This window comes from Haliotis cracherodii, unplaced genomic scaffold (assembly GCF_022045235.1).
Source record: "Haliotis cracherodii isolate W230 unplaced genomic scaffold, xgHalCrac1.p SCAF_30, whole genome shotgun sequence".
Lineage (NCBI taxonomy): Eukaryota > Metazoa > Mollusca > Gastropoda > Lepetellida > Haliotidae > Haliotis > Haliotis cracherodii.
Window position 1 is genome coordinate 7,501 of NW_027266287.1, and position 11,431 is coordinate 18,931.

The 11,431-nt window shown below is 35.2% G+C and overlaps 1 protein-coding gene and 2 pseudogenes across 1 annotated transcript; 2 read left to right on the forward strand and 1 right to left on the reverse strand.

Annotated features, from left to right (window-relative positions):
* Window positions 1-584: 584 nt before the first annotated feature.
* On the forward strand, window positions 585-3,101 carry LOC139477037 (nuclear apoptosis-inducing factor 1-like). Its single transcript, XM_071259598.1, has 8 exons — window positions 585-748; window positions 1,388-1,550; window positions 1,752-1,812; window positions 1,977-2,039; window positions 2,287-2,361; window positions 2,562-2,615; window positions 2,729-2,773; window positions 2,911-3,101. Exons 1-8 carry the CDS (start codon window positions 585-587, stop codon window positions 3,099-3,101), a joined length of 816 nt encoding a protein of 271 aa, XP_071115699.1.
* Window positions 1,401-5,315, reverse strand: LOC139477036 (putative nuclease HARBI1; annotated as a pseudogene).
* A 205-nt stretch (window positions 5,316-5,520) lies between these two features.
* On the forward strand, window positions 5,521-7,265 carry LOC139476928 (putative nuclease HARBI1; annotated as a pseudogene).
* Window positions 7,266-11,431: the final 4,166 nt, after the last annotated feature.

Sequence of the window (11,431 nt, forward strand, 5' to 3'; positions counted from 1 at the left end):
TAAATTGTTTATGTTTTGATTGTTTACTGGTGATGGATTTTGATTTGGCTGTAAAAATGGAACAGTTATCAGGAATTCTATATGATATAGTCCAGGGTGCCGTTTCACGAAAGCCTCTTAGCGCTACGACCTCCTAACCGCTGCGACCTAGTTTAGGATGTCCTAATGACATGTCTTACGACCGTTTCACAAAGGCATCGTAAGCCCGTCGTAAACCCCTCTTAAGATAAGAGTGAGATTACGATTTACGACATCCTAACTTGCATAGCAACGCCATACAATTCAAACCGGAAATGGAAGCGCACCTGTTAATTATTATCAAAAAAGAGCCAGATGCTAAACATGAATGAAATAAAAGCTCATATGGTGAGTATAGATAACTACAAACCTGTTCGAGTTTAATGATAGTCTGTTACACATCAAAGTTCCATCAATAGCTGTCAAGTGTGAGGGTTTGAATAGTAAATAACAGCGACAACAAGCTGCATCGGCAAAAATAGTAACTCTCTTGTGTGGAAACACGGAAGATTGTAATATTAGAGTTGTTCCCCTTCGTAGCGGCAGACGACCTTAAGATATATATTATGGACGCTTCTGGACTGAAGAAAAGAAAGAGAAACTTCACCTCGGCTGACATAGATATCATTGTGTCAGGCGTGGAAAGTAATTTTGAAACGCTGAATTCGGCCTTTACAAATACAGTGACAAATAATACAAAGAAGAAGATTTGGAAAGATATCACCACGAAGTAAGCGCCTTTTATTCTGATGAAACCTTAAAATGAAACTCTCATAAAATATAAAAGTGAGTCTATGATTTTCACCCATGAAAGCTGGGGGACATTCCACTATATATTCATTTGTTTATTTATTTCAACTTACATATTTGTTTCCCAGAATGTTCAAAAACGTAACAAGAATTTGTCATGTGTTTCAAGGGTCATAAAATGTGAGGTATAATGAAACAAATTGGAAATGGGGGGAAAGGTTTATTGAGAGAAGTGGATCTATACTAGATTACATAATGTAATGGATAGTTAAATAAGGTCCGATTATTTTCATTTGTTTAGTTTCACTTTATGACGTAAACAACTACAAACCACCATTTCACTTCAAAATTTTATTAACCTCTCACTGTGATCATTGATCATTGCATAATGATCAAATATGAAAGAACAGGAGAGTGGGTGAATGATTGTTCCTCAATACCACATCATCAATCTTGTCAGTTTTTTCATGATGAACAAATAAAGTAACATCTTACACGAATTTTACACAGTACAGTCATATTTTTAAATAAAGATACCAATTTCAAATAATTTTCACAAATGACACCATTACTAATCATAATAATATAAAATAATAATAATAATAATTTTGAATATCAGACTAAATGCCACTGGTGACATAACCCGGAATGAGGATGAAGTACGTAAGAAATGGACGGACATGAAGGGATGTGTGAAGAAGGCAGAGTCAGCCAGGAGGCTGAATGCTAGGAGGACTGGTGGTGGACCACCCCCAGATGACCTAACTGCAACTGAAAAGAGGGTAAATAATTAACATAAATTCATGTCAGCATGAAGCCTACAAACAAAATGTTTCAATATGTACCTGATAAAGTAAAATGGTTTGAAACATATTGAGTTTGTGTGACAATAGACATAATTCATGAAAAACTAATTGTGTATTACACATTTTAAAATAAACTAATATTATAGTAATATAGCCACCAATTCCTTCTTTAAATAGATTCTACAACTGATTCCATCCTGTGCTATTGAGGGGATCTCAGGAGGCATGGAAACACCTGGTAATGATGACACTTCCTTCTTGGGATTCATGTACATGTGTACTAAAGTCAATAAAGTATGTAACTTAATCAAGTTTTATTGGTATTTGATGGTATATTTATGACATATTGACAGTATTTGTTATGATAACACCAATGAAAAATATGTTTTATTTATTTAACAGTGTTCAGCATGATTCCTTCAGTAGCTGATGAAGCTGAAGAAGCTACACAGGCATTAATGTTTGGTAAATAATACTTCAAACTCATTTATTTCTTTGTTTTGAAGATGTAAATAAACTAAATATTGCCATATTCAAAAACTTATACCTCCTGCATATTGGCAAATTCCCTTTACATATTAAATGTATCATAAATGAACACATGTATACAAAAGAAATATTTGAGATTTCTCGATGCACTTAACGGTCAGGCACAATTAAGCAATATCTTCAATACAAATATTTTAGTGCACTCACAACTTATCTATTTCAGATTCTCCACAGGAGGTGTTTTACACTCCACTGACAGCTACAGGCACAGGAGAAAATGATTGTGGAACTATCACAGGTATGAAATAATTTTTAATACTAAAGATAATCAAATGTTACAATTTACACTGACATGGTGAATAAATTCATACACTTGGTGCTATTTTATTCTAAAAATCCAAGTGTATGCTGTTAATACATATGAACAAACTGAATACTGGTACCCCATGTGAGATGTTAGCAGTTACAATTATCTTAAAAATATTATATACATTTCAGAAAAGAACCAAGCCAGTCTGGAGGATATAATGATGACTCCTGCTATCAGAACCAGTATGTATTAAACATTATGCAACTTTATTCAATAGTAAATTTGTATTAACATTAAAAAATCAAGTCACTATATCATGAATTCTAGTTAATAACAATACAAATTTGTTTTCAAGGAAAACCTAAAGGGAAGCCTCTGATCAAGAAAACATCTAATGAAGGTATGGCATACTAGTATATTTGTTCATAATGTAGTGGTTTCAGTATTACATATCATGATCATAAATGTTTAATAAAATAATATTAATGAACATCCAAATATCATTGATATAACCCAAAATTGTCTAAATATTTTCAGAAGACATTCTGGGAGAGATAAGGTCCTTACAAGCCCAGGAGGAGAGAAAGATGTCTCTCCTTGAGGAAATTCTGTCTGTGCAGCGGGACATCCGTGACATCCAAAGACAGAGCCTGGACCTGGAAAGAGAAAAATTTGAATATAAAAAATCATTTGGAAACTCATTGTCTCCCATAATCAAATTTGATTAAAGGCAGTGACTCATGTTACTGTTGACTTGTGATCACAAAGATGTTTAGTTTGTTTGTGTTATTATTTGGATATAGCATATGTACAAAAACAATACATTTTCATAAACTCCAAAAAACAATAATATGCAATATTCACAAGTGAGGCCATAAAGTGGTGCTGGATTTTGAAAAACTCCTACCTTACAACTTTTAGTATGGGATTATTGACATTATGTGGCCTCTTAGTAAAAGTATCACATTTGGATATGTATGCTACCTCATTTAAAACCTAGTGTTGATAAGATTTCCCCTGACTCTACATCCATCTATGTTGTGGTTATCAGCAGGACTGCTGTCCACCTCTGGTCCAGGAGTCTCACAAAGAACATCAGGCTCAGGCAACCTCAGTAATTTTGCCAAATTATGAAGTTGAAAGCAGGCAGTAATAATTTTGATGCTCTTCTGTGGGCTGAATAACAGGCATCCTGTTGATTTGTGTAGACACCTAAACAGATGTTACATACTTATATAGTTGTGTTTACAAATATAGTGATGAATATATCATGATATAACATTTATACTACGTTTTCCTATAATAATTAGATCCACATCAAGTGCTTTTATGAGTTATCATGGTGTAATATTTATGCATCATTTCATATATAATTATAGTTTAGCAAGTAATACTTATCATCAGGTAAAACGCATATTTTATATTATGCGTTTTACCTGTTAGTATAAATGTTATATCATGATAAATACATGCCAACAGCACAGGTATTTTGAAATCAGAATGACATACAATCAGCAATACACATGCTCATTAGTTCAGTTACTTCAGCAAAACCTTGAATTAAAACATAAACCTTCCATGAATTAAATATTTACCTGAATCTAGATTTGCACAATCCAAATGCCCTCTCAACTGAGTTCCTTGTTCCAATATGACAGCGGTTGTATTTCTCCTCTTTTTCATTTGCAGGGTTGTTGACAGGTGTCAGGAGGTAGGGTCTACAGGCATACCTAATGTAGAATGTTTTGATAAATTAATGTTCCCGATATATATGTATGACTTGTATACTTTAAACGACAAACATGACATAAATAACTTGGACATACATGTACCTACCCTGAATCACCAAGAAGCCAGATGTCATATTTCCCTTCCTCCAGATGCCTTATTTCCCTTCCTCCAGATGCCTTTTCAAATTGCAGTTGTTGAAAATATGTGAATCATGGGTTGATCCTGGCCATTGGACAATAATGTTTGTGAATCTGCAAAAATAAATAAATACATACATAAATAACTAAATCCACAAGTCCACATTCGTTAAGAAAATAATATTTAAATAAGCCGAATAATTATGAAACATTTGGACATAAATAAGCCTACATGAGCTATTGACAAATCAATTATGACACAATGACGTTTATTATCTGAAAGTACCAGCAAGTCTAGATTGTTTGTTTACATTGCAAGGGTCAAGGACGTCAAGGATATTTACCGGAGTTGGGCGTCGCACACAGCTTGCACATTGATGGCGTGGAATCCTTTTCTGCACACATATACTGCTTCATCTAATGCTGGTCGTTGAATAGGTATCAAAGTACAATCTATGCAGCCAACAACTTTCGGAAAACCACAGATGTGGAAGAAATCCTCCGCTAGTTTAGCGTGTTTGTCGGGCGTTGGAAACCGGATCAAGTCATACGACTTTACGATTGCATCTGTCGTCTTTTCCAACACGCGACAAACACTTGATTTGGCAATACCATGTATATCTCCTAATTCGCTTAGGAATCCCCCTTTTGAAAAGTATCTAAGTGTTACTAACACCTGAACATGGACAGGTAAGGCACACGAACGTTGGGTCGGCCGAGAGATCTCCGAGCTGACCCGATCAACCAGCTGTAGGATGATATGCCGAGGGAAGCGATACCTGGCAATCAGTTCCGTGTCGGTCAAAGTATCCAACACTTGAGTCCTATCCCTGAATATTCGCTCTCGCCTAATGTTTCTCCTGTTCAAAATTTCTTTGATTCTCAATAGTGTCGCCATATCAGACGCTGACTTAGGATGTCGTAAGCTAGTTACAAGTGCCCCTTACCTATCGTAGGTTAGGAGGTTGTTTACAGTGGGGTGTAAAGTTAGGAGGCCTTTGTGAAACGGCACAAATATTTAAGAGGTGCTTTACGACGTGGTTTAGGAGGTCGTAGCGCTAAGAGGCTTTCGTGAAACGGCACCCTGGGCCCGTATTTATAAAAACTCTTAGAGTTGGAAATTTACTCCTAACTGCCAAAACTCCTAAGAGTTCACTCCTAACTCCTAAAAGTTACTCCTAACTCCTAAGAGTTACTCCTAACTCCTAAAAGTTACCCCTATCTTTAGGAGTGGTCATTGGCACTCTTATCTACTCAGGTAAACTCTTAGAGTTCCAATATGGCCGCCGCCGTGCAGCTGCGACATGGTAGAAACCGTATATTTCGAGCTCGAAAAGATGTGTTAAATGACCTTACTGATTATGAACTTATTGAAAGATACAGACTCAATCGTGCCGGCATAAATTTTGTGACAAATATTGTAAGGAATCAGTTGCAAAGCCCTACGAAACGAAATATGTCGCTAGACGCTGAACTGAAAGTAATCATTACTTTGCGATACTTGGCGACAGGTAAGATGCAGCTTTGCAATGGCGACGATGTGGGGATAAGAACCAACTGTCAGTCGTGTCATAAATCAGACCTTAAATGCACTAGTGATTCCGGCCATCTTACATCATTTATATGCCCTCCAATGCGGCCGACCTCAATCGAACGCAGGTGCAATTTCAAGCAATTGGTAGATTTCCGGGTGTGATCGGAGTAATTGATGGGACACACGTTAGGATTATAGCTCCACATGTAAATGAGCCAGAATTTGTTTGTGGCAAGGGATTTCATAGCATTAACGTTCAAGTCGTCATGGACGCCAATTACAAAATACTAAACATCGTGGCAAAGTGGCCCGGGTCAGTACATGATTCCAGGATTTGGAATAATTCCAATTTGAGACATGCGTTTCTGAATAATCAGTTTCCGCACGGTTGTCACCTGCTCGGGGACAGCGGCTATCCCTGCCGGCCACATCTATTAACGCCATACCTGCGGCCTCAACCCGGACAACAAACAAATTACAACAGGTAAAAAAAATCAAAACAAAAGGATATTGTCACCGAAGGAATGCCGGGAACACAAATGAGAGTAGTGTACCCTTATCACTTTAAATATTTTACAGAAGCTTCACATCTTTGGTGGACTTCATAGTAATGTAATAAAGTATCTAGGCCCTAGTTTTCAAATTATTTGGGAATTAATTAAGCTGACTAATGATACGGAAAGTATGTGCTTAACATTTAAATATTACATAAGGAGATTGGAGTCATTATCAATATTCCATCTTTTCTAATTGCAACATGTAATTTATATTTAAATATGTATTTAACCAAGGGAGTTAATGGACCTGTCATTAATTTGAGCATGAAGAAGTGAACAGCAACAACTTGTGCAGTTTATCACTAGGTTACTAATACACAGAACATATTCAGTAATTAATAGGCATATTGAGGGTTTCTTTACATGCAATTATTTTCTAAATATGCTATTATGCCGATGAATTAATTAATTGTTTTAAAGCAGTTACTTCATAAGAATTACTACCATTTACATTATGTTCAAGATCACACAAGATCACAAGACGTTTAGTGGAGCGTGGAATAGGACAAATGAAGAGACGGTTTCATGTACTGCACAGTGAGGTCCGTTTGGAACCGATAAAAGTCTGCAAAGTTATTGATGTGAGAAATTATTATTTCCCCATTTTAATATCATTTTTCATTTTGTGTTCTTTTCATTATTTAAGTAGTCATGTACTTGTTCTGATAGATAAAACTTTAAGGTCATTGATTGTTTGTTCGTGATTTTGACATTGGTATATGAAATGTTATTCAATGTAACATTTTCTTACATGTCTTTTTTATACAGGCTTGTGCTATGTTGCACAATATTTGCAAGAATTTGAATGTCCCAATGAGTGCTGGTGATGGAGGAGGTAATAACAATGGTGGCAATGGTGGTAATATTCACCAATGTCCAGTTGCAGCTGATGGAATTAGATACCGCCAACAAATCACCCAACAGTACATTTAGGTTAGTGTAGAGTATCCATGATCATAATAAAATTTTGATTTGAAGATTTTAAAATATATTATCTTGATATTCATATAAAGACATGAATTAACAATTAATTCATATCAACATTTCAAATAATATTGAGAATTTAAATAATGTTATATTTGCTTTCAAATTTAAGAAAGCCTGATTATTGATGACTATCTGTGTGTATTGTGACAATGATTATGGGACAGAAATGTAAGTTATTTTAAAAAATTAAAACCTTTCTTTACATGTGATTATGGATGTAATAATAAAATATTTTCAAATATTCATGACAACATTTAGAAAAGAGAAATGTATGTTGAAAACATGTAAATTTGCTGATTTAAATTAAATTTTCAAGTTTTAGTGAAAACAGAGAAGACTATTTTCAAGTAAATACACCTTGTTTAGATATTTAGACCATTTGATATACTTCAGATGGAAACAACATTGATATGGTGAGCTACTTGTACCATTAACGGGATGAGGAAAAGATTAACCAACACAAAGGCAAGTTGATAAAGATTTTAATTAAGTTACAATCACACATATTTTTGGTTATAATAAATAGAATATACGTCTTTCTCTAGTTCCTTTTACAAATAATTCAGTCAGAAAATACATTTCAGTTAATTAATTTTGAAAACATTGAATTCAGTAACAAAAAGCAGTGAAAAGGGAGCATGATTTTATTAATATTCATATATATATATATATACTATATACACTTTTTGTAGATAGATAGAACAATCTCAGCCAAATTGTAGTTACATCGATCATTAATATTAATCCGGTACCAACTGTGACTTATTTCAATGGAATATGAAATATCAATATTACAACCTTAAGAAATAAATAAATTAACTATAAAAAATTATCACAGAACCATGCTTTGACCTATAACCTTGTGTAAAATACAATATGAGTTATTTGCATTTTAATTTCTTTATCTGGAGACTGTAATACTCCTTCTGGAGTTCAAGCACTTCCATTTCTAATCTTTCTGTCTTTTCCCTTAGTGAGACTTCTGAAGGGCTGAGCACCTGAACAGGTGTGTGAAATTACAGAGGAATGTAGTGATACAGCACACAGCTGTTGGTGTGGCTGGCGCTGGTGATGGCCGAGGGTGTGATGTTGATGGGGTTCTGGTATGAGGACCCCGACTACGGAGCACTGAAACAAATATGATAGTGTGTGTTGATGTATCATTTAAAGTGGGGAATCCTTTTGTGTGAATAGATTATTTTGTATGTAAAACTGTTGACACTTTTTGTTTATATTAACTAAGTACATTCATTAATTTGAGATTGCTTGTCATAACAATGATAGTTCAATGACAGTTCTTATATTGACCAAATATATTGAACACATTTTTAATTGTGAATTGTGAATAGCAGTAAAGTACATGTTTTTTATGTAGGGTACCTTGTTGTACTGGCATGTTCAGGGAATGAATCAAAGCCATGCAATCCACTTATGGTAGTGTTATCACGTCCCAGGATGTTTTGAACAACCTCGGCAACTGTCGACAATTCAGGTCCAGCTGGACCACCACCTGTAAATAATTAAATGAATTTTGTCATTCTTTCATATGTCATCATTTGAACTTTGTATCCTATTTCCTCTATTGATTTTGTATATGTACAGTGTGTAAATGTATATCTGTTGTTATAGTCATCAATATACCCAAGTTATTCAAGTTTTAAATTTTGTATCATGATATATATGCTAAAGTTATTCTTCATCCACTGGGATGTAGTATTTATGCAGCATGTTTATATTATTCTGGAATCAAATAGGAATGTCATTCTTCACATTATGTATATGAAATAAATGAAATTTTAATAACAAAATAAATTGTAAATAATTTTTCCTTAGGCATCATGAATTTATGTTCATGGATTATGGGTTATTTTCATCCAAAACATTAAAGGCAGTAAGAAAAAAAAAGAAAACAATTTTGATTTTGATTGGAGAGTAGAAATACATAGATTGAGATACATTTTTCATTTTATGGCAACATCTTTTACTTAATAGAAATTAAAAGCAAAATTTTAACTTCTAGTGAACAATTCATACATTTTTTCCAAAAGACAAATGAAACTCAGAAAGTGATAGTTGATTCTGTAATCCAAGGAATTAAATTGCTGTAGCCTTATACAGTCAAGTCCAGTTAATCCGACATTGTTGGTGGCATATGATCGAAAATTGGACAACTACACGATAGATAACGATTCAAAACATGTAATAAAAAAGGAAATATTCCTATTGTTGTTGTTGGGAATTGAAACAGTTTTTTTGTATTTCAAGGCTGTTTTACCAAGTTTGAATTTACCGGGTTTGGGTTTGTGCCAGACTTTTCACCAAGTTTAAATTTCTCGGTTTTGGTTTGTGCTGTTTAGGATTGTGGCCACTATTTTGGAAACCACGTTTTGTTTGGAAGTTGATAGCTGCCGTTATCGAACAAACTTTGACTTTTGTGGGGATTTGAGGCACCAAAATTTTGTGAGTATGAACGGAGAATACTTTGTTTGTAGCCAATACATATTATTCTGCAGTTTACATGTTGTAAAAAAATAAATTTTGTATATTTTATAGGCGAAAGATCTGTATTGTTGTAAGTGCTTAAAATCCCACAATGATATGTATTCTATGTAAACAATGCTGTCTGTATTATGGTGTAACAATATGGTATTTTCATGCTATTTTCACATTTATGTATTATTTCTTTTGTAGATTAATTTAATTTGATTTGAATTTTATACTTATTAGGCTTTGTTTATTTTATTACAGCTTGTACGTACCAGTCAATGTACCAGTTTCAGTCATTCAGTCAAAGTCAACTTTGTAAACCAGTGAACATTATGACAATCGGTCTGTCAGTCAAGTTTGTACAGTCAAGACAGTAGGTCAACCACAATATGTTGTCAAGGTTGAATTGGTCAACCAAACTGTTTGAATGATGATTTGGAGTAATGTGAAAATTGAGACATTTGTCCTTCTGTCTGCGGTCAGTCGGTATTGTGACATGGTTTGAAAAATGTGTTTAACAGCTACGGTTGTTGAATAAATGACTGCGTACAGAAATATTGCCTTAAATTTCATTCCCTACAACAGTTGTGTTACATTGTTCGCGGAATATGTTTTCTAATCATGCAACCTCTAAAGTTTAACACAAAGTTTATCTCTGCAGCCGTTTAAATATGCAGCTACTCGCCGACTCGTCTCACATCAAAACACGAAGCTGTGTACTCGCGGGCAGATGACCATGGAGTACGCTGATCACCGTGTCGGATTAACGAGACTGATTAATGAGTGATGTAGCACAACAGACAAACTCGGTCTTCAGTTTCAACAGGTTTTAATAATAACATGGACTAATTGCATACGCTAGTACTATGAACACTTCACAAGGGCGTGGCAGAGACTGTGAGAGAGGCTATGGGCTGTTTCGGGCGTGACCAAGTTTGACTAGAGCTTGTGCCAGTGTGCTGGCCTTCTGAGCGTTGACTTGGCTGTTAGCTGCTGGCCGTTGGCTCGTGTTGTTATGCCGTTCTTCTGGACTGCTCTGTAGGTCTGGTCCTGGTCAGCGTACAGCGCCCTTCTCTGCCTCTCTGCCGTCTGTTGTGTTGTTGTTGCATTAGGTGTTTAAGAGGTCGCCTTCTGCCTAGGCAATTTCGGCTGACCTGTCCCTCTTTGGGACTCCTGTGTGTGAGAAGGGTTCACATATCTATTGTGAGTTCGGTGTTCACATAATTTCTGTTTTAGCATTGATATGATTTCTTTTTTCTTATATTGATATGATTTCATTTTTATGCTTGCCTGCTCTGTTTCGGCTCTGTTCGAGCAGCTGTCCATCTCTCAGAAATAGAGTTAGTTTGGCCTTAGCTATTGCATCTCTTGGCTTTAGGAGATCTATGACAGATAGCGGATATAACTGCAATTCTTGTTTTAACCTAGCCCGGGCTGGGGCATGGTCTTGACATTCTAGTAACAGGTGGTCAATGGTTTCAGCCTGATTGCAAGATGAACAAACCTTGTCATAGTGCTTTTTGTGACCAAGTCTGAGGCGTGAGATAGCAGTTTGAATTTTCCTTTCATTTGAGTATGAGTTTGGCTTTTGTTGGACCTTGGGTTGAATTTTGTATAGCCATCTG

Coding starts and splice junctions, on each gene's coding strand:
- LOC139477037 (XM_071259598.1), top strand. CDS start 585: ATGGACGCTTCTGGACTGAAGAAAAGAAAGAGAAACTTCACCTCGGCT. Junction 2,362..2,561: donor TGATTGTGGAACTATCACAG/GTATGAAATAAT, acceptor TATACATTTCAG/AAAAGAACCAAGCCAGTCTG. Junction 2,774..2,910: donor CAAGAAAACATCTAATGAAG/GTATGGCATACT, acceptor AAATATTTTCAG/AAGACATTCTGGGAGAGATA.